The sequence below is a fragment of the Phytophthora infestans genome, genomic scaffold (genome assembly GCF_000142945.1).
Source record: "Phytophthora infestans T30-4 supercont1.3 genomic scaffold, whole genome shotgun sequence".
Lineage (NCBI taxonomy): Eukaryota > Oomycota > Peronosporomycetes > Peronosporales > Peronosporaceae > Phytophthora > Phytophthora infestans.
In genome coordinates, this window is record NW_003303756.1 from 1,475,688 (window position 1) to 1,499,104 (window position 23,417).

A 23,417-nucleotide genomic window follows, 5' to 3' on the forward strand; every position below is an offset into this window, starting at 1 on the left:
TGAAAAGCTGCGAGACTGTGAAATGTCGTCGAGCTACTTCCCAGATGTGCGTCGAACGTGGCTGCAATGGCTGCTAGTGGGGTCTTCACTGGAGAAGCTGACGTTGCCTTCTCTACCGTGTAGACGATCCCGTCGACGGTTCCGTTGACGAAGGAGCTGGAGGCGCTGCTTGAGTTTTTGACGAACCAAAAGCCTGTGGGGGTGGGCGATCGCGAGTTCAATGGTTGGTGTCCGTGATGGTCTATTGCTGGCAGGGTTGCTAACTATTTCAGTCGTACGGACAGAGCTATCCCACCTGAGCGAGAAGGAGCTCGACGTCAAGATCCGCGAGCTTGAAAACTGGAACTTCCGCCTCAACCTCGATGAAGGTTCGTTTCATACACGCTCTAATTTAAGATTGAACAAGAATAGATATGACGGTCACTTTGCGACGATATCCCAGCAAAAGCGATGCAAGAGAGTATCAGCCTTGGCATCGCCGGAAACGTCCGAAAACCGTAAATCGCCCAGAACCCATGATAATAACTGTACGTGTCTATAATTAGTTAGAATTCCGTCGCGTTTTAGCGATTATTGCTGTTAATCAATTGAACCGCTGGAAGCATCGACTTTCTCCAAATAGTTTATAGTCTTTATCTACATTATGGCTTGTAACACAATACACCTCAACTTAGTAATAATTTATTGTCTGAGTTTCGCAGATTCAATATATTGTGGCTCTTCCAATTGTCAATATCAGCTATCTATTCTATGTTATAATTGGCAATAGATGATAATGCAGTATTGCTCAAACCCCGGCAGCACCAAAACCTTTTTCTTTCGGGATTGAGGAAAACACCTCGTCCGGGTCGATGCTGCCCATGTTGGGCACCACACCGTGTACGGGTAAGTGGAGCCATTCGATAAGGTCACGCAGACCCAATACGGCCTTGGGGTCCTGTGCGATATGCGTCTGGATCTTGCGCTCCACCCACATGGCCCAGCCCTCGTTGAGCCCGAAGTCTGTCCACGTGAGATTCGTCATCAAGCTGCCAGTCTACAAATGCGAGATCTTGCGCACCACCACGTCAACCAGCGAGCGGTCGCCGGCCAGCAGCGTGGGCGTCACGAACGTCAAACGAGGGTTCTTCATGCCTCTGTACGGGAAGGAAGGCGGCAGTCACAAGAGATGGTATCGTTTTCACACGTATTCCTGTCTTGTGATCTCCTCGGCGTGTTTTTAAAAGGGCCTCAGTCTGTACGAGCTCATGGGCGCCTTGCTTATCACCGTCGGTTCGGTGCACACGCGACTACGCGGCCTCTAGTCTACACTCTGTAATACGCCCGCTACAATGATCACGAGATACGAAGGAAAAGGCACAGACGGCTGGCAAGAGACATGGTACGTCACGTCCACAATGTTGTGGTGCTTAGGCCTGATGATCCTCAATGGCGCTCATGAGACGTGTGCACCCATCCGGGGCGGTAACAGTAGCCGAGTACATGAATTAATACTCCGGCGTGTCCGGACACGGCATGCGTGTATGGCTTGACACTGCCTGAAAAGGTACGAGCGCGTCTTGTCCTCCGTAGCCACTGCGTGCCGTGGAGATGGTGCAATTCACACGGATCTTAGTGGCGGGGTGGAGCACGGACACGACAAGAGAGCGGCCGGCTACAAATATTCTTGACAGTAGCCGATGCTCGATCGTCAACGCATCCATAGGCTCTGGTCGTACTGCTCCATACAGTAGTTCCCAGTAGTATCAAATTAAGGAGTGAAGACAACGAGCATAAAGGAAACCAAAGTACGCTCGTCTGCTTGAATATTCCTCATGTGCTGTGAATCTGTTTCAAATGAGATCTGTCGATGAATGTAATGCACGAGCACAAGCCCCATCAATCAGTCACCATTGGCTCACCACTCTCTGGCATCTGACTGGTTCTGGTGGTACAGTACACATCTCGAATTCGCAGTTTGATGCATTCCGGAGCACGACACATCGTTCGTGAGTGGACATTTTGGGTGCAGAATCCGTTACCGGCTCGGCGCTTGCGGCAACAACCCGAAAATGTGCAATTCGATCTTCCTTGACTTATGCTGACGGCACAAACCACTTAAAAGCGGTGACGTACTGCACCCCAGAGCACTGTAGCTGGGTCTCACCCCTCCAAGGCCTACGTAGCTACTACAATCAATCCGCCACTTGTGACATCCTGGATCTAGGCAAAGGTTTCTTCCCCCTTGTAGGTGGCATCGGCCTCGGGTCCGCGCAATCTTGGAACAGCTACCATAACTGCATGGAGGTAGAGCTCTGCCGTGTCTATTGCTTCCCGTTAGCGACGGTAGTGCGGTCTTCGCGCTGTCATTTGCCCGAGCCGTCATGGCTGCGACATGACCCTCGTAGTTTTGTTGCAGCATTCGACTTTACATCTGGGTCTGCCACTATCCTTATCACACACACATCTCGGAACTGATCAATGCTGGTACATCCTTCCACGCGGAAAAGGCCGAAGCTACTGCGCTTGTTACATAAACCCCTCGAAACTGCGGATGAAGAACGACTTCTCGGCTACCGAGCGATTGACCACCGTGCTTCCTGCAAAGCCCACCAGATCGGGCGATGTTGCAACAACCTTCATGATGACATTTGCAAGTACCGTTGAGCTGGGCGTTGCGCTTCCGGAAATTCTCGCTGACTCTGCCCTCGGAAGTACAGCTTTCGTGCTTACAAGGACTATAAGTACGGCAGCATTTTATCGTTGCGCCCCACTTTTCTAGAAGTTGTATTTCTGCGGTGGGTGTCCCAAACACGATCTTGCCAGAACCCGAACTCGACCGTAGAAACCTCACCGAATGCAATGTCACGACATCTGAATTGCTTCTAGCAACAATTGTTCGTCCACTGGGCTCGCCAAAACCACTTCCAGTCGGCAAACCCTCTTCACCGCCAAAATTACTTCCTGTCGCGAAGGCTCTTTCTCCGCTCAGTTCACCTTCAGAAGCAAGCAACATTTCAATGAATGTCCTTCCGTCTAAACCGGCCAGTGAAATTACGCCTCTAGAAGCCATTTGTAGCTGTAGAGCACCCAAGACGCTCAGCTTCGTGGCATAGCGAGATAATTCGGCAGTGTAGATCCAGCGCTTCCCTCTTCAACCGCTTAGTCTTGTTCTGATATCGCAGAGCTTAAACGTCTCTTTTCTCGATGTAGTGACACAGCTGCTCATACCGAAGCCGCTGCGCACTGCTGTGATTTGAGGAATGCCAATCTACAAGCATTGATCAGTTCCGAGATGTGTGTGTGATAAGGATAGTGGCAGACCCAGATGTAAAGTCGAATGCTGCAACAAAACTACGAGGGTCATGTCGCAGCCATGACGGCTCGGGCAAATGACAGCGCGAAGACCGCACTACCGTCGCTAACGGGAAGCAATAGACACGGCAGAGCTCTACCTCCATGCAGTAATGGTAGCTGTTCCAAGATTGCGCGGACCCGAGGCCGATGCCACCTACAAGGGGGAAGAAACCTTTGCCTAGATCCAGGATGTCACAAGTGGCGGATTGATTGTAGTAGCTACGTAGGCCTTGGAGGGGTGAGACCCAGCTACAGTGCTCTGGGGTGCAGTACGTCACCGCTTTTAAGTGGTTTGTGCCGTCAGCATAAGTCAAGGAAGATCGAATTGCACATTTTCGGGTTGTTGCCGCAAGCGCCGAGCCGGTAACGGATTCTGCACCCAAAATGTCCACTCACGAACGATGTGTCGTGCTCCGGAATGCATCAAACTGCGAATTCGAGATGTGTACTGTACCACCAGAACCAGTCAGATGCCAGAGAGTGGTGAGCCAATGGTGACTGATTGATGGGGCTTGTGCTCGTGCATTACATTCATCGACAGATCTCATTTGAAACAGATTCACAGCACATGAGGAATATTCAAGCAGACGAGCGTACTTTGGTTTCCTTTATGCTCGTTGTCTTCACTCCTTAATTTGATACTACTGGGAACTACTGTATGGAGCAGTACGACCAGAGCCTATGGATGCGTTGACGATCGAGCATCGGCTACTGTCAAGAATATTTGTAGCCGGCCGCTCTCTTGTCGTGTCCGTGCTCCACCCCGCCACTAAGATCCGTGTGAATTGCACCATCTCCACGGCACGCAGTGGCTACGGAGGACAAGACGCGCTCGTACCTTTTCAGGCAGTGTCAAGCCATACACGCATGCCGTGTCCGGACACGCCGGAGTATTAATTCATGTACTCGGCTACTGTTACCGCCCCGGATGGGTGCACACGTCTCATGAGCGCCATTGAGGATCATCAGGCCTAAGCACCACAACATTGTGGACGTGACGTACCATGTCTCTTGCCAGCCGTCTGTGCCTTTTCCTTCGTATCTCGTGATCATTGTAGCGGGCGTATTACAGAGTGTAGACTAGAGGCCGCGTAGTCGCGTGTGCACCGAACCGACGGTGATAAGCAAGGCGCCCATGAGCTCGTACAGACTGAGGCCCTTTTAAAAACACGCCGAGGAGATCACAAGACAGGAATACGTGTGAAAACGATACCATCTCTTGTGACTGCCGCCTTCCTTCCCGTACAGAGGCATGAAGAACCCTCGTTTGACGTTCGTGACGCCCACGCTGCTGGCCGGCGACCGCTCGCTGGTTGACGTGGTGGTGCGCAAGATCTCGCATTTGTAGACTGGCAGCTTGATGACGAATCTCACGTGGACAGACTTCGGGCTCAACGAGGGCTGGGCCATGTGGGTGGAGCGCAAGATCCAGACGCATATCGCACAGGACCCCAAGGCCGTATTGGGTCTGCGTGACCTTATCGAATGGCTCCACTTACCCGTACACGGTGTGGTGCCCAACATGGGCAGCATCGACCCGGACGAGGTGTTTTCCTCAATCCCGAAAGAAAAAGGTTTTGGTGCTGCCGGGGTTTGAGCAATACTGCATTATCATCTATTGCCAATCATAACATAGAATAGATAGCTGATATTGACAATTGGAAGAGCCACAATATATTGAATCTGCGAAACTCAGACAATAAATTATTACTAAGTTGAGGTGTATTGTGTTACAAGCCATAATGTAGATAAAGACTATAAACTATTTGGAGAAAGTCGATGCTTCCAGCGGTTCAATTGATTAACAGCAATAATCGCTAAAACGCGACGGAATTCTAACTAATTATAGACACGTACAGTTATTATCATGGGTTCTGGGCGATTTACGGTTTTCGGACGTTTCCGGCGATGCCAAGGCTGATACTCTCTTGCATCGCTTTTGCTGGGGGATATCGTCCGTCATATCTTTTCTTGTTCAAGCTTAAATTAGAGCGTGTATGAAACGAACCTTCATCGAGGTTGAGGCGGAAGTTCCAGTTTTGAAGCTCGCGGATCTTGACGTCGAGATAGCTCTGTCCGCACGACTGAAATATTTAGCAGCCCTGCCAGCTACATGAGCTCGCGATCACAGGCTTTTTGTAGTAGTTCGTTTCATACACGCTGTAATTTGTAGAAATTTGAGATTGAACAAGAATAGGTATGAAGGTCACTTTGCGACGGTAACCTCGATGCAGGATAGTGATAGTATCAGCCTAGGCATCGTCGGAAACGTTCGAAAGCCGTAAATCGCCCAGAAGCTATGATAATAACTGTACGTGTCTATAATAAGTTATTAATAGCCTCTCGGCGAACGTAGAAGCTGCTCGTCTTGCTGAGCCGTGCGGTAATCCCAGCCTCGGGCGATTATTGACAGGGCACGTTTCCCTGAAACATTCACCTCAACTTCGTACTGTACCCATTAACTTGCCTCGTCATATCGTACTTAACGTTAGTGCATACGCCGAAATTAATCTGGCGGCGGTGTGACCCGCTCGTCTCCGCACATTCCTCGCAACACGCTGACATGCAAACACGGCGAGCGGCCGGCAGCAGCTCCGTGGCCGCAGTGTCTGCATCTGCAGCTGTAGCAATAGCTCCCGCTTCAACACCCAAAATTGTCAGCAAGAAACGCACACGACGCCAATGCTCAAACCCCGACTGCACAAAAGTGGACGCTGGCGGAGGCTTCTGCGTGGCTCATGGTGGCGGCAAGAAGTGCTCGTTCCCGGGGTGCACAAAAGGCTATCAGACCGGCGGCTTCTGTAGACAACACGGTGGCGGTGCTCGCTGTCAGGTGGACGGGTGTGGGAAGGTGGACGCTGGCAGAGGCCTGTGTCGAGCGCACGGCGGCGGAAGACGCTGCCAGATCGCTAACTGTCCAAAAGCTGATGTTGGCGGAGGAAGATGTACAGCCCACGGCGGGGGTAAGCGCTGCTCAGAGCCAGGATGCACCAAAATCGACCAGGGAGGAGGCAAGTGCCGAGCTCATGGCGGCGCAAGACGATGTCGCCGACGCAACTGCCAACAACCAGCTCGAGGCTCGACGGGATTCTGCCCGGAGCACGGTGGCGCTCGTGTATGCTCAGTATTGAGCTGTAGACGACTGGTGCGTTCACCAAATGATACTGGAACGATGTGTGCGACGTGTGCAAGGAGTCAAAAGCAGAGAGCAGCAGTAAAGCCCACACAGGAAGACAACAGTGATCACTCCAATGAAAGTCCAAGAAATAGTGCAATACCTACACCAGAAGGCTCGGGTGCGTCAGTCTTGGCGTCGTTCATACCATTGTCTCCGAATTCAGCCAATGCGCGCTGTGACGGCTCTCAGGCTGCCAACTGCTTGGACAATGGCTGCGCACGTAGTTTTGGAGGCAATTGCAACTGTGTCGAGGGCTGCACGTGCAATAGTCCAACCTCATTGTCTACGTCCCGAATGCTTCCCATGCTGGCGAGTAGCAACACCATCACACGCGTTGCTGCATCCACGAATCAGACAATCGGCACCGAATTTGAACCCCTTGGCTCACCGACGCCGAGAGCTACAATGATGCCGCGAGCTATTCTACAGATCAAGCCACATTCGAATTTAATGGGGATCGAGACTATAATGGCAATGCTGGGGTCGATAGCCGGAGTACGGAGTATTCACCTGATTCCAGAAACCCCATCTCGCCCAACTTCCACTGATTTTGACCCGGATAACGAGAGAGGAGGTGCTGATTCTACATGTAGGTCACGACTTGTCGCTGTGCGTGGAGGGCAGTCATTAGACCTAGAAAAGAGCTTGGCACCCCTGAATACTCTCCAGGTTGCTGAGATCAACGTCATCGAACAGTCGACAACTTCATGGACGCGAAAAGAAGTGGTGCTTCGTGTACCTGACATGATGTGTCCTGCCAACTGCGGTTCGTCGGTGCTGAATGCTATCCGAGCACTGGGAGGAGTGGAGGCAGCTAGACTGCGCTTTGAGCACCGTCAGATTGTTATACGTGGAGATATGAACGTCGACGCCATTCAAACTGCTGTGTCTGACATTGGATTTGACTCGGAGGTAAATGCTGAGACTCCTCTGCCTCGTCGATTTCGGTTTCGCGTCGATGATCTGGGTGACGTGGGTCTGAATGGCGTTAAACTCAAAGATGCCTTGAAGGCCGTGGAAGGTGTTGAAAATCTCGTGCTGTTGACGGATCGAGTTGAAGTTCTGGTAGTGGCGATGCTGTTGGACGCCAGCCCTCTCTTGAAAGCTGCTGAGCGTGTTGGGTTTGAGATGTTGGAGTTGTCAGAAGAAGCGTGGGGGATCCCGATGGAGGTTGTGCCGACATCATCAAGCGATACAGGATCCAACTCAACGAATGAGTACTATCAATCCCACAAGTGCGATATGCGCGTTTGTCCTCAAAACGGTTGTCCGAGGTATATGACTACCGTAGCACATACGGCCGCGCTTGCTGTTGGCTGGGCCGTGCCAGGGTGTGGCATGTCCGTCGGAGGTGAGTGCACATGCGGCGATAGCTGCAAGTGCGTGGGTTGTCCGGAGCATAACCCCGTGTCATGAGTTGCTCTATGTCCTGGTGTGCGTGCTGTTTTACCCATCTTTAACGTAACCTCGAGAATTAAATATTCTTTCTCCATGCTGGAATTGCGCGTGGCTGAATTGGAATGTGTCCGAAGCTCTTGAACTTGACGTCGGGGATTGCTTTCTTACCCGGAATGTAAGCGTCATGCGCGCTTTGACGTTCTCTTCGTCGTTCTTTTCTCCGAATCTCTTCCTTACTAAGACCTCGCGCTTTGGAAGCTTCTGTCGCGTTAAACACCATCGCTTGTTTTGGCACAGGGCTAGCATGTTCGTCCGTTGTTTTAGTCTCTGGACGAGGAGGTAGCTGTTGTTGCCGCTGTTTTCGTTCTTCAATCTGTTGAAGCCGTAGACGTTTTGCCTTCGCGTACTCAATAGCGATTCGAGACCGCTCGACTAAATCCTCGTTCGATGTCTACCGCACAAAACCACCATTAAGTCAGGCAAGCAAGCGCAGCATGGACCACGTGAATGAAACGTACTGGAGAAGAAATTGGCACGGGTCCTAGCGACAGATCATCATTTGTACAAAGACGGTTTACAGTGCGATCCAACATCATGGCCTCTTGCTCTTTCTGCATTTTGTACAGTATAATTTTCTGCTTGGCATCCAATTGCTCTTGTTTCCGCTACAATAGTTACGAAGGAACCATACGCTTTAGCAGGACAGCACACCGATAATCACCCTCGTATACTTTACCTTTGCTTCTACCGCGTCGCGTTTCTTTTGTAGCTCTCGTCTTCGCTGTTCCTTCTCCACTTCTTTCTGTTTCTTTTCTCGTTTCCACTGTTCTAACAGGCGCTCCGTCTTCTCTCGTGACTTCAACTTTGCTCGATCACTATGTCCACTGGAGGAAATATCACGAGTTTCTGGTGTTCCATCACGATCTAAATTATCAGTTCCGTCGGCGTCAAAACCACAGCTAATAATATGCTGGCGGTCTTCTTCCTTTCGCGCTTTCCAGTCCTGGATCACGCGCTTTTTCTCCTCTACCAGCTCGAGATGGCGAAAATACCACTCGAAATGCGATCGTACAGAGCTCTCTGTCTGAGTGACAATCTTTCTCATACACCTGCGGAGGAATCGTGCAACTCTTGTTTCATAGTCGCTCAGTGTATTGGTTTGAGGTTGCCCCTCAGAGGTGGAATCTTGGTTCGAAGCACTTTTTCGCAGTAGGCTAGTCTCCGAGTCTTCGGGACCAGAATTCTGCAGTAATACTTCGTCGGTGAGGCCGCATCTTACCAACAGTGAGGTAAATGCGGCATGCTCACGACTATCCCACCCACCCTTTAGTCCACCGGACCGAAGAATTGCTTCGTTTAGCCTACGTACCCGATTCATCATACCAATCTCATCTGGAGTACCTTCTCTCACAGTTCGATCTTCCTCTCGGTTTTTATTGCTGCAATTCACACTCTCACCGCCATTATTGCTGTTGGGTTTCTCGGTATGTAAATTAGACGAGCTCTTGGTGCTTAGACGTGTCATTCTTGGACCCAAATACGCAGAGCTGGCACCACCTCGACTTAACCTCGACGGCGTCTCATTCTCCCAACCTTCCATCTTCTCCATAAATGCAGATAATTCTTTCTCGATCACCTTCTCCTTTAGCATATGCCCCTCAAAATGTTGCAGTTGGTCCAGCTGAAACTGCGCTAGAGCTGCTTCCATGACGTCAATTCTTTCCTGGAGCTCCGAGAAAAATTGGTCTCCATTCGCGATCTCCTCTACCTTCGCCTGGACATCGCGCAGCTTGCTACTCAGCTTCGTTAGCTGATGTTTCATCTTACGTACATCTTCCACTCTTAACGTATCCATCTCTTCAAGCATCTTATTCACTTCTGCTAGCGAAACAAAACCTGAGGATGAAGTGGAGGTACCCGCGCTAGCAAAGAAACCCTGCCATGCTGTCCTATACTCTTTCTCTAGCGTCGCCACTCTAGTCTTGTACTGCAGCTGCTTCTCAATCCATTCAGCCTCCAGTTTCCCCATCCGTTGTCTACTATTACTCTTCTCGTCTTGATTTCCTCCTCTTCTCCTTACTGCAACTATCTTTCTCGTCGACTTGGTCCGTTCTGGCTGTCGCGACTCATCGCCTGGCCTTTCACTGCGCTCTGTTTGAGCTCCTCGACGAGCAGCTGTCACTTTATCTCGCAGTCTAGCGGATGTAGAGCTATTTCCTTTATTCTGCAGACGCTCTTCTACTATAGCATCCACCGTACGAGAGGCGATGGGATCTACAGCCTGCTGAGCGTCGTAGAGAGAGGTAGAGACGCCCCCACGCTGCTTCAGATGCTCCTTGTGCACCGCGTTGTCGTTAGCCTCTCGTAGCCGACGCAGACGTCGGAGCTGCTGTCCGCCTAGCGGCTGCGGGTGTATGGTCTGGTGCATGGCGGACGTCGAGTGCGGAATGCAGAGTGAAGGTCAGCGTCGCTTCAACTTACGTGTTAAGAAAATTCAGAGAAAAAGCAAACGACTATTAATATTAATAGCGAAAATGAAAGCAAGGCCTGGTTACTGGATTGGTTGCTGTGAATTCGTGAAGCTTAGCGGAACTGAGACTTGAGCACCAGGAGACGACCGTCAATGGCATCTACTTCCACATCACAAATCGTGCGAAGAATGTCCTTGAGCAGCGCCTTGTCGTTGTCCGTGATGATCAACTTCTTCAGCTTGCGAAGCAGATCACGCGTGCGCATACGTCCACCGTAGCGGATCAATTCCTGCTGCACACCAGCCTCCGTCAGTTTGTTCTGCGACGAAGCGGCTGATGTCTTAGCCGCCTTCGCCGGCGTGTCCTCCTTCGCGCGACTATCGTCTTCCTTGCGCTTGCCAGTGACACTACCACCAGCTGCTGCCGGGCCCTTCAACTTGCTATTCGCGTCCACAACATTGCCATCTGCGGCACTAGTTCCAGTCTTGACCTCGCTAGAAGCAGCAGTCTCACTCGGTGCCGTGGAGCGGTCCCGGATGATGTTTCCACCCAAGTCGCGCTTGATGACGTCCATGTCCTTGGCGGTGAAGTTATCGTCTTCTTCGTCATCATCGTCGTCTTCCTTCTCCTTGTTGTTCTCCAACATCTCTCCGTTCTGGGCACGCTTGAGCAAGTCCTTCATTGCCTGGCCGGTCTCTGTCAGCTTACCTGTTCCTTCCGGGTCCACTTCAAACTCGTCTTCTTCCGAGTCGGACTCGAGTCCCTGGGGTTGGTCATTGTGAATCTCCGCGTCACTCTCGTCGTCATCAAATTTTTCTTCAAAGTCTCCTCCATCTTCGCCCGTAGCTCCTTCTCCACCAAGAGGCTTGGGACGCGCAACACGACGAGGACGCGCCTCCGTCGCACCAAAGATGTCGTCCCCCTCAGCCTTGGGCTTAGAGGAAGCCGTGGGCAGCGCACCGGTGCGTACACGTGAAGCACTGACGGTGTCCCCTCCAGCATCGTTTTTATCCTCGCCTGCGAGCTTGTGCTTCATGAGCCAGCGCTCGACGGCGCGTTTCTTCTCATTGTTCATCTCCTCAGCCTCATCCAGCGTGAGCGTACGGTAGTTCAAAGGCTTCTTAAAGCGGAACCATTGCTCCACGGGCATGACGCTGAACTCGTCATTGTGGCGATTCTTAACCAGCAGCATGTACGTGGACGACTGACCGCCCTCAAAGGTGCCGTTATACTTGTTCTTCCCCTCGCTGTCCTCGATGACCCAACCAGCCGTACGTGTGTCCTTACGGCGGCGACGACGGCGCTTGCGCAGAGCCGGGTTGTAGCCAATGGGCGTTTCGTCCTCCTTCTCTTCCTCCTCGTCCACGCGCTCGGGCTCACGATACATCATGACGGGCTGTGCACACGAGCTGAAATGCGGAAGTTCCGGCAAGTCAAAGCGAGCGATGTTGTAGCGCTTGATGGAAGGCGTCGCGCGCAGCACCAGCGTATCCATCTCAGGGGTGGAGGAAGCAGCAGCGCGACCATTGCGGCCATTGCGGGAGTGTGGTGGACGACTCATTTTGAGGACGGAAGGTAAATAGCTCGATGCCAAGAATAATACTGTACTTCCTCTCCGCAAATTAAAAAAATAAACTTTTTTAAATTAAATTTTTTACGAAAAGAATCATAAAGCTTATTTTCACAAAAAACAAAAAAATTCGGAAAAATAGGGAGCTGGAGCTGAGGATCCAGAGACAGTGCGCAAAATACCCAAAATTACATAATCACGTTGAGCCAAAATACTAAAATTCAATTTTAGATGAATTCGTGAATTAGTAAGAAAAACGCAATGCCCAAATACCATATCGAGGAAAAATAGATTGCAAAGTTCAATTTAACTGAGCCATACTCTAAGTACGACAACAGCTATCGCACGGACGGTCGTTACATTCGTGCTGTACCAACGAATTCGATTTATTCTCGAAGATGTCCAGCTCTGCAACAAAGACACCGACGGCAAATTTAAACAGCACAAACTCGTCTTAGGCCTTCAAAACCTTGCCAATCACTGTGCAGGAATTTAAAAGCTTCAGCTTAGCTGGAGCTGCACTCCACGCATGGAACAAAGCTCGTGGACTCGACGTACCAGCTTCGCACAACAAAAATAATCTACAGAAAAATGTCAACGCGACTATCATTGCGATTGATATGGGAAGTCCGAGAGCACACGGGCCGGCATATGCTGCATCGGGCCAGCTCTCCATGGGCTATGGCTACTACCGCTGCTGCATATTGTACACTCTCGTCTTTACTCCATCCATGCCAGTAGGGTGACGCCCTACCTCGTTAGTTGCCTTCGTCTTGCCCATATGTGCCGAGAAGATGTCGGCGTGCCAATAGTGTAGAACGGTTTTGATTAACGCCAACGGCACGACTGAAACGCTTATCGTTCTGGCTAGTCTTGCACGCACCCCCAAGTGGACGAGTCACGTCAAGGCCGCTCTTGTTTAGGTAGTGCGGCGACATCTTCAGTACGCTTCTCCGTCCGTTTGCGTAATCCAATCCAAGCGCATCAACCAGAGGAGCACACCCCTGCAAGTCTACCCCCTGTTTATCCTATGTGAGAGGCCCCAGATTTCCTGGAGCGCTCACTATCGGCCGGCTGCTCTCGTAAGTCGCACCCAGAACGCCTGCTTCAGGGATCTTCCCGGCTGAGATTGGAACGCGGGGGGGGGGGGCGTCGTTTCAACTAAGTGTTTTGTAATCCAGAGTAGCTGTTCCATCTGGCTGGGGCGTCGTGTCCTGAGTCGGCGTGTTACCTGAAACAGCAGGGCACCCGTGATCCCCATGGAGCAGGTCGGCCATTCAAATAGCAACCTACATCGTGCGAGTCCGTTGGATGGTACAGCCGCGACAAGCCATACGCGTGTCCCGTCGACGCCCCCCGGGTTGTGATGAATCTGAATCGTAGCTGCGATAACTCCATCGGCCAACGAGCCTACTTGGCATGTCTAGCCTAGTCATTTTACCAAAATTCCACGTCAGCGCTTAATGATCAGTGTACAAGTCTGAATTAGCGTGGCTGATATAACGCCTGAGCTTGCGCGTCGCCCAGTCGATCCCCAATCACCTAATCTCGGTTTCTTTCCGCTTATCTTGTAGATACAGTTTCTTTGGGACCCTACCAACATCTTGCTCACATACGCAGTGGCCCTGTCATGCTTGAATGAGGCACGCCCCTACCTTCATGTGTAAAACGTCTACATACATCTTAAAGAGCGCCTCGAAATTGAAGTTAACCAGGATGGGAGACTTCATTAAAGCTCGTTAGAGTTGACGGAACGCCACCTCATAGCCATCCTTCCATTGAAATGCAGCTTCTGCTTCAGCTGTCCCAGAGGTGCTGCAATGACCGCAAAGCCCGGTATGTAACGCCTAAAATAGCTGGAAATGTCCTGGAACGCCCTTACAATATGCAGATCATGAGGCCTCTTGATGTTCATCATAGCCTTCCCTTTTCAACATTCGGCATGATGCCAGTACGCGTGCCAATATGACCTAGGAGCGCTACTTCGTCGCGCCCCCATGACACTTGTTCATCTTTAGGTTGAACCCCGCAGCTCTAAGGCGCTCCGGAACTTGACGTACGCAATTTAGGTGGGTCCGGAAATTGTTACCGAACACCACACTGTTATCGAGACACACGAGGCAAGTCCTCCACTTAAGGTCGACGAGAGCGTTCTCCAGCGCTCAAAAGCTGGAACGGCGTTGCACAAGCCGAACGGAATGACTAACCAATTATAGAGTCCAAAACTTGCTCGTAAATGCTGTCTCTTCGCGCTGTGTCTAAGATCCTTAAAACGTTCCAATACCCAGAAGCAATATGCCTCGTGTATAACTAGGAGACGTTCCCAATAACGTCCAAAATGTCATCTGTCAACGGCATCGGATAACTGTATTTCACAGTGACAACGTTCTGTTTATGCCGAACTGATGAGTTCCGTCATTTCTGGCTTCTTCAGGATCTCGACAAAACAGTCTTGCAGGTCCCTCAGCATCTTCCCAAAAGTCCACTCTTCTCGATACCTATCGACAAGTCTTCAAAATCCACATCAAAGCTGTCTTTGGCAACGTTCTCCATGACCGCGGCCATTTCTTTCACAGGCGTTCCAACCTCGGTAGCCAAGCGATCGCTCACAGCCCTTAAGGCAGCTCTGACATTCCTAGGCGTCCTCCCTCTCGTTTGGAACGCGTGCCACGAACGCCGACTTTGGAAAGATAGTCACGGCAGCGACATAAGCACAAGACGGATCTCAACTACTTCAGTAGAGGCGTTACACACCCGTCACGGTAAAAAGCGTCCTAGCGACTCTCAATGACCCGTCCGCTCCTGGAACGACTTCCACCAACACGACGGAGTTGTTCTTTACCGTTCCGAAGAACACTCGATCTTACTGGCGCTTGACAGCCAGGTTCTAAGCATACCGACTATGATACCGTGGCCGCATACGTTTCTTCCACCCTCCTTTAGCCCAAAGGGATCACATCCCCAGTCCTTCTGCTTAGGGGCTGCCGTAACTTTAGCATCAGAAGAAGACGTTGACTTGAAGAGTTTGTAATGCAAGTTCGTTATCCTAAGGAACTTTAGTACAGCTTTACAGCCAGGGCCAATGCGTTATTACCTTGGACTAACGCTTCTGCTTCAAAATCCGAAGTTTTTTTATTTACTTTATTGCGGCCAGACCGCCTAGGTGTAAAATGTGTACGTTTAACTATATAACATAGTTAAACCTAAACAAATGTATAACGTGTGCCTTTCCGCCAACGTATTGAGATACATTGTTAGCTCTTCACCTTATGTACTGAGCATTTGTTAGATCTCGCGTACACCGTACACTGTGAGTCCCACATCGTGTAATCCCGTCCCCCCACTAAGATGGGAACCCACCCCTTCTCAAAAATTCCTTAACCAGGTCTTGTCTTGCCAAGACGTTAGAGATCACTACCTCTCACGACACGTTCCATAGCTCACCGAGCTCATTAACGCTTTTGCATCTTGGATGCACAACTCCACACACTCGACCCACGGCCCAACTGCTTCCGCATTCCTCCCCAGATGGCCTTCGACCGTCGCTCACAGCCAGCGCCAGCTCGCAGAGAACCGTCCGTCCTCTCCGTTTAGAAATCCAACTCGGGAGTACCATCGCCGTCACGGCACGCGCTCCACGAGACGCCACACTGACAAGAACAGCACTCCGTGCTCGCCGGAGCCGCGTACCCAGGGTAGCCGACCTCCTATTCGAAGACCTCTAAGTGGGACATGTTGATTAGGATGATCCCATGGACAGTGAGTCACACTCTAACCCTGCACCCCCTAGATCTAACATCAATGAGTGACGCTCGCCACCACAGCGTGTGCTTCAAGCATCCTATCCGCTACCAGAACGTGACAAACCGTGTGCACCTTGCGCTATACTACGCCCCTACTATCTCGGTATGAAGAGACTGATCGCTTCGATTCGATCACCAATGGCTTGGATATGGCTTAAAGTCAGCCGGTATCCGCGCAGCCGCTCTCCCCCTAGTCATTTTGACCGGTGGTTCGGCCACTCACGAACCCCTCGCGTCGCGCCTATGGGTTTGCGACCCGTGATTCTGCTGAGAGGTCGCGCCATGGTGCTCAGCTGCTTGGACACGTATGGCTGTAGCCCGGCGGCCTCTACCGCGACTGGGGGAGTGCGGCATCACCAGCTCCGTGGGCGTTCTCTGACACTACCTATCACAGCTCCCCAGGAGTATCGGGAGCGCCTTCGGCCCCAGCTGAACCAACCGTCGGATCCAATCATGCTCACAGTCCTTGTGGTCCTGAGCCCAGGCGAGGCTTCAGTCTCTTACGAAGCGCCGTTTGTGAACTGGACCGAGCACGCTCGACCCCTCCCCCCCCACCCACCCAGTTATGCGGCTCTCCGAGCGAGTTTTGCTGAAACTGACATTCGTTTGGATCGGCGTCAACGCCTGGACTTCGCACAGTCAAAAGCACGACGACGGCCCTGGACCTCGTCCTCAACACCATGAGGCCCCTCGTCCGTCCGCCTCCGCTGCGAGCACGACTCTCGCTTACGATTCTGCTTCTCCAGCCACCGAAAAGATCCTAAGCTTAGCTGCTGACATCTCATCTTCCCTGTCTACCGGGAAGCGCTCCGCGCCTGGCGACGTTGCCGTACACCGAGGTCGAGGGCCGAAATCGGATTTGCCCGATCATAAGCGTCCACGACGTCTGGGTAACCCTAAACTCCCACGGTTTTTGTCAATGCGGATACCTTCGCCACTTCACCCGAGACTGGGATTGGCCCTAGCGTCGACGTCGCGCCACAAGGCGTCCCACATGATAGTGTGGAGCTGTTCATGCTCGTCGAGCAGCGCAGATGAATGGGCCTCCGCTGGAGAACCGCGCTGCAAGTCGTAGCGACGTATTTGCGCTGGAGCGACGTGTGGGATCGGTGAGACGATATCTGTGGGATACGAACGACGCCTTGAACCGGTTTGCGGGCGATCTCGAAGAGATACATAACCGTGTGGACTTGGTTTGTCCAGCGGCGATTGGTTTAGAGCCGGGTCTCTGGTCTCGAGCGTGAGGTTGCTCAGCTGCACGGCCCGCTCAACCTGTTGCTACGGTTTCGGCAAATAGCCCCTCGGGCTGTGACCCTGCCACCCGCTGTTGCTTCTGTCGTCGTGGCTCAGCCACTCGCTTCTGCCTCGCCTATTGTCGTGGCCCAGCCACCTGTAGATCCCGCTTCAACGCCTCTGCGCTCACGTGAGCGGGATCTCGATATAATTTGAGCAAGCTCCGTAGAAGGCTGGATGCGCCCGCATCTTCTTCGGAGGTTTAGCGTGTACGCCAGGCCCTTCTTTCCTGCGACTTGAGCGGTCAGATGAGCCTAGGTCTCAGTTTGGTCTTGAAAACCGCAGACACTGCATGTGTAGGTAAGTTTTTGGCGTTTAACAGAACAAATTCCCCAACCTCAACTTTTCAAGAATGCCTCTGCTTGTCGCGTCCGCATGCTCTTCTTGCAGGCTTGGCTCTCGGCCATAGTGTCGTGTACCTGACGAATAACGCTAATTCTCAGCGAGACAAAGTCATTGACTTGTTTGTGAAACGCAACAGGGTTGATATTAGCAGCCGCTCGGCTATTCCTCCACCACTAAGTAACATCTCAGCAACTGGGTCGGGGGACCGAAAACGTTTTCGTAGGAGAACGAGTAGATGGTGCAGTGCACTGAAGGCAATTTCATGTTTGTTGGCGGCGGCGTATAGCTGCGGTGAGAAATGAGACGCACACTCAGAGGGAATGATCCCCGGGAAGTGAACCAGTAACAGTAGCCAGCGGTCGAGCCCGAAGTGGGGTTGTGAGCTCTACAAGAGCAACACCTGCGCGTGTTGCTGCCTTCAACGTTTCAAAATCCCGTGGATTCGACGACGATGAAGTCGTACGACGGCTCGGCTTAAAAGGGCAAACTGAAGTTGGTGTTGCATGGCATCTAAGCTGATACTGAAGCACATGCATGATATGCGTTGTATAATCATTTCAAATGGATGCGTTTGTCAGCGTATCGGAGATGTTGCTCGAACGTAAGTGCAGCTGGGTCATGATAAGTGGTTCAAGGAGACTTCAGTCCTGGGGGGTATGAAATTTTCAGCTGAAATCCGAGTGTCAATCTCCTTGCAAGGATCATCTGGCTTTAAAAACAGATTGAGAGCAGCCTACCATCTCGTAGATAAATGGGATAAAGGGGTAAATACGTCTGATGCTCTTCTCCTCGTGGATGCTCACGCGATACATAACTAATTCATTTACTATCGACTTTACGCTCGGCTCAGAACATCCACATTAGCTATTTCATTGCTCACTAACTCGTTGCGCTAAAGCTGTTAGCAACGGATTGAACAAGAGCATCGCTTCTCGAGGCCAGCAAAGCGCAACTCCTCACTATGTCCAGGTCGCTGAGATAGATGCTCTAGGAGGCCACCCAGCTACTCTCGGTTCCCGAGTGCCTCCAGATCGGACACGATATCTTACCATCTCCAGTATTCTAGCTTTAACGCTTCGAGCTTCCTCCTCGGTGTCGCTCCAATTTCCAGAGTCAGCTAAACAAAGCGTTCCAGCACCTGCAAGAACACGTATGCCCCTATCAACGCGAGTCGCTTCCTGTGCGTCGCTTCCAGCGATGCTTGGCGCGAGTTTGTCCTTGTCTTTCGTGGTTGGAGCAGCGACTCGGGTAGTAGCGGTGACGATCATCCTCCGCTTTCGTCTCTTGTACTACCCTCGTGTCCCTCACCGGACCAACCATGGGCACTCATGGTGTTTCCCCTTCCTTTTTTTCTTCTTTTTCCTTTGCCAAGGGGCGGCTCAATTCGCACTTACGTTCCTGCGATTCTTCGACAAGAAAACATCCTGCTTCTCCACCAACTTGTCACGGTAATCCTACTTACTTGTATCTAGCAGGCTGACGTAGGAACTTAGGATAATCACGTAAATGTAAATTGTTGTTGAATTTCTGAGCACTTCTCTCGTAAGAAGGAAAACTATGACTGAACCTCTACCTAAAGCCCCAAACTGAGGACTACGCAACTTACGTAATCGTAGACCACTCCCACGTGGAGGTCCTAAGTAGAATTTCGCCTCGAGCGCTCCACTCTAGACTTAGAGCGCTATCCATTTTGTCCGAAAATGCAATTGCTTGGACGTGGTGTACAATATCGGCAACGAGCAGACTTTCTGCATACGGTCGGCGAGAATGGCGAGTCCCCCTTCTAACTTTGCCCCATGATATTTACTTACTATTATTAAGGCCAAACAGCTTAAGGGGTAAATGTGTCTGCTTAGCTATCACCATCGATAATGTAGCGGGGTTACATGGTGTGGCGCACACAGGAGTACGAGGTAGCCGTGGAGCTATCAATCTCTCAGTACCTAACTCGGCGAGACAAAGACTCTGAGTACATAGGCTGACAGCCACGCGTCATGCATGTGATTAGGCTTAATTATGATAGAGTAGAAATGAAGAAAACTGGAGAGTTATGACGTAGAAGGTAAGCTGTAAAAGAGAGTTGCCCAAGATCTCGGTTAGATCGCTAGCGCAAGGTCTACACAAACAAATGCATGTCATAGGAGCCACCAGGGTACTCCCATTAATCTGGATATTGTTGATACTGTTCTAATTCGCAACCCAGACTGTGTCGTGCCAATCGGAGTGTTGATCCTGCAACTAGCGTGATGCTGTGGTGCTTGAAAGCAGAATGAGAGACGAGCAGTGCCTTGTTTCTGTGCGAATATGGTACCCAACTGGCACCCCCTTTTAATTTGGACGCCTTTTATTTCATAAATGAGTCAAAATAAGGAAAACGTCCGACAGAAATGATGCCTTTGCCTTTGTTCTCGAGTTTGCTTCCAACGATCTCAACGTAAAAAAGTATCCAGCTCCTTTAACACTTTAGATAGCTCTTAAGGTCAACGAAAACGAAGAAATTAAGTCTGAATCGGTGCTCCACTGCTCATGCATCATCGAAGAAGATCGGTCTACAGTATGCCATCCATGCATGTTTTCACTGAGGTGCCTTTTGATATATCATAAACGTTTTCCGGTTTGTTTGGGGCATTGATAATACTAACACTGTACGCACCGCTAGGTCGCAGCGATCATTTATTATTATAGCTCTAAGGGCATCTCCACCGACGCAAGTAAATAGTAAATAGCAAAAAGCAAAATGCCAATTTACCACACTCATTCCCAGCTCGAGTAAAAATAAGTAAAAAACACCTTCTCGTGTTTCGATGGCGTGCTTTAGTGTTCTGCATAGCCAAAACTTGACAAGTTTTGTTCATCACAGATTTTAAAATATCTGTTTCCATAGCGTGAGCAAGTAAAGCAATATGATTAGGAGCTTACAAAAACAATTAAGACATGTTTTACCAGCATTATAAATAATAGCCGGGTTGGCTGTGTATTCTACTTTTTCTTGCTCGGAAGTAGAATCATGTGGACCCTGGACGTCCGGGCTTCTTTATACTGACGTGCAAACGCTTGGTGGCTAGCGGAGTACCAGGTGGAGGATGAAAGTGAATGCTCACATTAAATATTTAGCACTACCAGCCCAATCCCTCTCGCACGTGCGTTTTATATGAGAATAGATCACCGAGAAATGCAGCCAGTTTTACTTTTGTCTGTGGATTCATTGTGAGCGACTCTGAGGTGTCATCTAGGATAAAGCTGTGATCTTACCTCCAGCTGTACCCAGTACCATCGCTGAAGTTATTGCGTCAAGTTTGTAGCTGTTGAGGCATGGAAAATTAACTTACGGATGGAATTAAGAGGCCACGCTGTAAGTACTACGCTCTAGTCTACAGGTTCAACCCCCACAAATAATTATTATACGGGAGACTACGTCGCAGCAATCGTTTATGAGCTCACGGAAAATATAATTTTAGACAATTGTAGTTTTCTTTGACGTTTGTTAAAAAATTGCCCGCACCACCGGGAGGTAACTCGGCTTTTAAATCCAACTCAAGTATTATAGACAAACATCTTTAAACCTGGCATTTGCCGATTCTGACCTTTATACTGTGTATTGGGCATCACGAAGGAATCAAATTGGGCATTGAAGGGGCAACATACATTACTTAGATAAATGATTCGCAATACAGTAGACGTAGCACGTATGGCTCACGCTGGAGCAGTAAGCTAAAGTGTTCTCAGACGATCGAACTGCTTGGAATGCAAATCGCCTTCATCGTCCAGCAAACACACATCCAATGAAGACACCCACAATATCGCTGTCTGACATGTAGAGTAGCCATCACTTGCAAAGGCGACGATGCTAGACCCATGGAAGTGACGTTGTCAAAATAATTACTTGATAGAGCTGCGTAATGAGCCCATATATATGAAATGCTGATTTTTCAAGTGCTTCCGATAATGCTCCAATCTAAACGGAAACTGTTGTAGCTACAGCTACAGCGTGCGACCATTGCAAGGTCTCGCCAAGCAGCAATAGCACACAGCCGAGTAGTTTCGCAACTGCTGCGACCTGTGGGCCACTCAGGAATGCATTTGCAGAATTCATGAGCTAGTACAGACTAACAATAAGCTCAGTGCATTTATTTCTACATTTGCAGCGAGCTACAAACACCAGAGACTTAAAGTACTTTGGTTTTTATATTAGAGCCCACTTTATCTTCACGCCCGAACTTGATGCAGAAACGACATGCAAGTTGCGGGTTGCATGATGCAGCAGCAATAACTGCACTTTTCCCAGGGTCCCCCTCATTAACTCGTAGACTAAATCCCAGTCTGTCACCATGTCGAAATGGTTTTGCTCGACGGGTCGCACCGGTGCGTTGTATTGCCTCCATAAGTGTGACGGCGTCACACAGCACCTTGCGCTAGAGAAGGCTCCCGAGAGTATACAAACTCTCAGTGAACGGCAGTTCCCAGATTCTCTTTTGCCTAAGGGAGCGAAGTGACCAACTTAAGGTAAGTTGTAAGCTGAGTATATATATAGGTAGGCTAAGCCTGAGTTAAATTTACAAACTATAAGTCACCTATCGAAAAGCAATGTCATCAGCCATTGGTTGGCCTCGGACGACCCTGGTACCATGTACCAGATATCCCGAAGTTTGACACGTCACACTTCATGTAACTAGGGGTGCACTAATGGCTACGTACCCCGTTAACCCCCATTAATTTTGTTTTACCGATCGATCAGAATAAGGAATTGTACGTCATAAATTCTCGTTTTCAAAGTCGAAATACATTGACTTGGCTGCGCGAGCGCGGCGGAGGCCCACTTTACAGTTAGAGCCTCGAGCAGCATTTGAGCGCTCTTCGTCTCGGTCTCCACTTTGACCTTTAGCATGCTTCGTGGCGCTGCGAAGAGCGCTGCGAAAACACGCTTTAAGGCAGCTGCCGGAGAAGCGCAAGCCAAGAGCACTAAGCCTCGGGGCAAAGACTCTGCACTCCAGGAGTCTACTAAGGTGGCCTCGGAGGCGATCGGTTCTTCCGGTGACACGGCTACGAGCAAGCGTGCAAGCAAGCGTCGCAGTCCGTCACCTTGAGTCTCTCCCGATAACCGACCGAACCCGCGGCTCGTTGCACATGAGTGTGGTTCGAGCAGTGAGGACGAGTCCGAGTCCGGGAGCATTCACGATGCTCCTGTGGGCTGTGCTGGAGGGCACAGCCCAGTGCCCAGCGAGCACAAAGACGACAGCGTGCATTTGCTTGCTATTAATCACAGTGACCACAGTCCCAGGACGTCTGTGCGCTCTATGAGTCCTGCCGTCAAGGCTAAGGGCTCTCCCAAAGCTGGCGACAAAGAGGAGGAGAAATCTCTCAAGCATCTCTCGCTTGCCGAGGGTCTTGCGCGTGGTATGGCCGCCAAAGCCAACGACACCGAACCTTCTTAGAAGCGTACGGCTTCGAAGCCTTCACTCCGCGAGGAGAAAGAGACTGGGTACTCCTATCGGAACCTCTTTTGCTCCTCGGATGTAGAGGAAGAGGAGGAAGATGGTGCTATTCATGAGCCCCGGGAGATCACTAATGACCTTGACCAGCAGCAGGAGGACTTCCAAGCTGCCCAGCGCAAGCGTGGGGTCCGGTGGTGACACCCGTCCGCCAGGGAGCTGCCATCAACACAAGAGGTTATTGGCCTCCCAAGGAGAGCTCTGGGGCTGACCTCTTTCTGGAGATCCTCGTCGCTTCTCGTGGCCTTGTCGGTGTCCACACTTCTACGGGCGTTTATGAACATGCCCTGGTCCAGAAGGGGCATTTGTTCGCCAACAACTTGAAGGCGGCCCGGTGCGTGCTTTTCGCGCCGCACCGAATCCCTCTGAAGGACTTCACGTAAGACACCCGAGAACTGGGGTGGTCTCTACCCTCTCTGGGGATTCCCTTGGGCTCTTCCCGAGAACCGTTCCAACTGGGACTCGTCTGAGGACATGTTCTGGGCCTGGGAGGAGTATCTCAAGTGCTCACCCTCGGTGTTACGGGAGCTCCAT

General features: G+C 50.8%; 5 protein-coding genes across 5 annotated transcripts; 2 read left to right on the forward strand and 3 right to left on the reverse strand.

Annotated features, from left to right (window-relative positions):
* Positions 1-10: 10 nt before the first annotated feature.
* Positions 11-613, forward strand: PITG_02323 (uncharacterized protein; the record flags this gene model as incomplete). Its single annotated transcript, XM_002907216.1, has 4 exons — positions 11-46; positions 124-223; positions 285-368; positions 443-613. The coding sequence occupies 4 exons, from the start codon at positions 23-25 to the stop codon at positions 499-501; spliced, it is 267 nt and encodes an 88-aa protein (XP_002907262.1).
* Positions 614-4,148: 3,535 nt separating this feature from the next.
* On the reverse strand, positions 4,149-4,746 carry PITG_02324 (uncharacterized protein; the record flags this gene model as incomplete). Its single annotated transcript, XM_002907217.1, has 5 exons — positions 4,149-4,167; positions 4,243-4,278; positions 4,319-4,364; positions 4,484-4,494; positions 4,550-4,746. 5 exons carry the CDS (start codon positions 4,744-4,746, stop codon positions 4,149-4,151), a joined length of 309 nt encoding a protein of 102 aa, XP_002907263.1.
* A 1,153-nt stretch (positions 4,747-5,899) lies between these two features.
* On the forward strand, positions 5,900-7,930 carry PITG_02325 (uncharacterized protein; the record flags this gene model as incomplete). The annotated part of the gene is made up of 2 exons (XM_002907218.1): positions 5,900-6,996; positions 7,108-7,930. 2 exons carry the CDS (start codon positions 5,900-5,902, stop codon positions 7,928-7,930), a joined length of 1,920 nt encoding a protein of 639 aa, XP_002907264.1.
* Positions 7,931-7,988: 58 nt separating this feature from the next.
* On the reverse strand, positions 7,989-9,941 carry PITG_02326 (uncharacterized protein; the record flags this gene model as incomplete). Its single annotated transcript, XM_002907219.1, has 6 exons — positions 7,989-8,351; positions 8,491-8,577; positions 8,649-8,779; positions 8,870-9,057; positions 9,196-9,304; positions 9,431-9,941. The coding sequence occupies 6 exons, from the start codon at positions 9,939-9,941 to the stop codon at positions 7,989-7,991; spliced, it is 1,389 nt and encodes a 462-aa protein (XP_002907265.1).
* Positions 9,942-10,411: 470 nt separating this feature from the next.
* PITG_02327 (uncharacterized protein) lies at positions 10,412-11,944 on the reverse strand (the record flags this gene model as incomplete). Its single annotated transcript, XM_002907220.1, has 1 exon — positions 10,412-11,944. The coding sequence occupies one exon, from the start codon at positions 11,942-11,944 to the stop codon at positions 10,496-10,498; it is 1,449 nt and encodes a 482-aa protein (XP_002907266.1).
* Between the last annotated feature and the right edge of the window lie 11,473 nt (positions 11,945-23,417).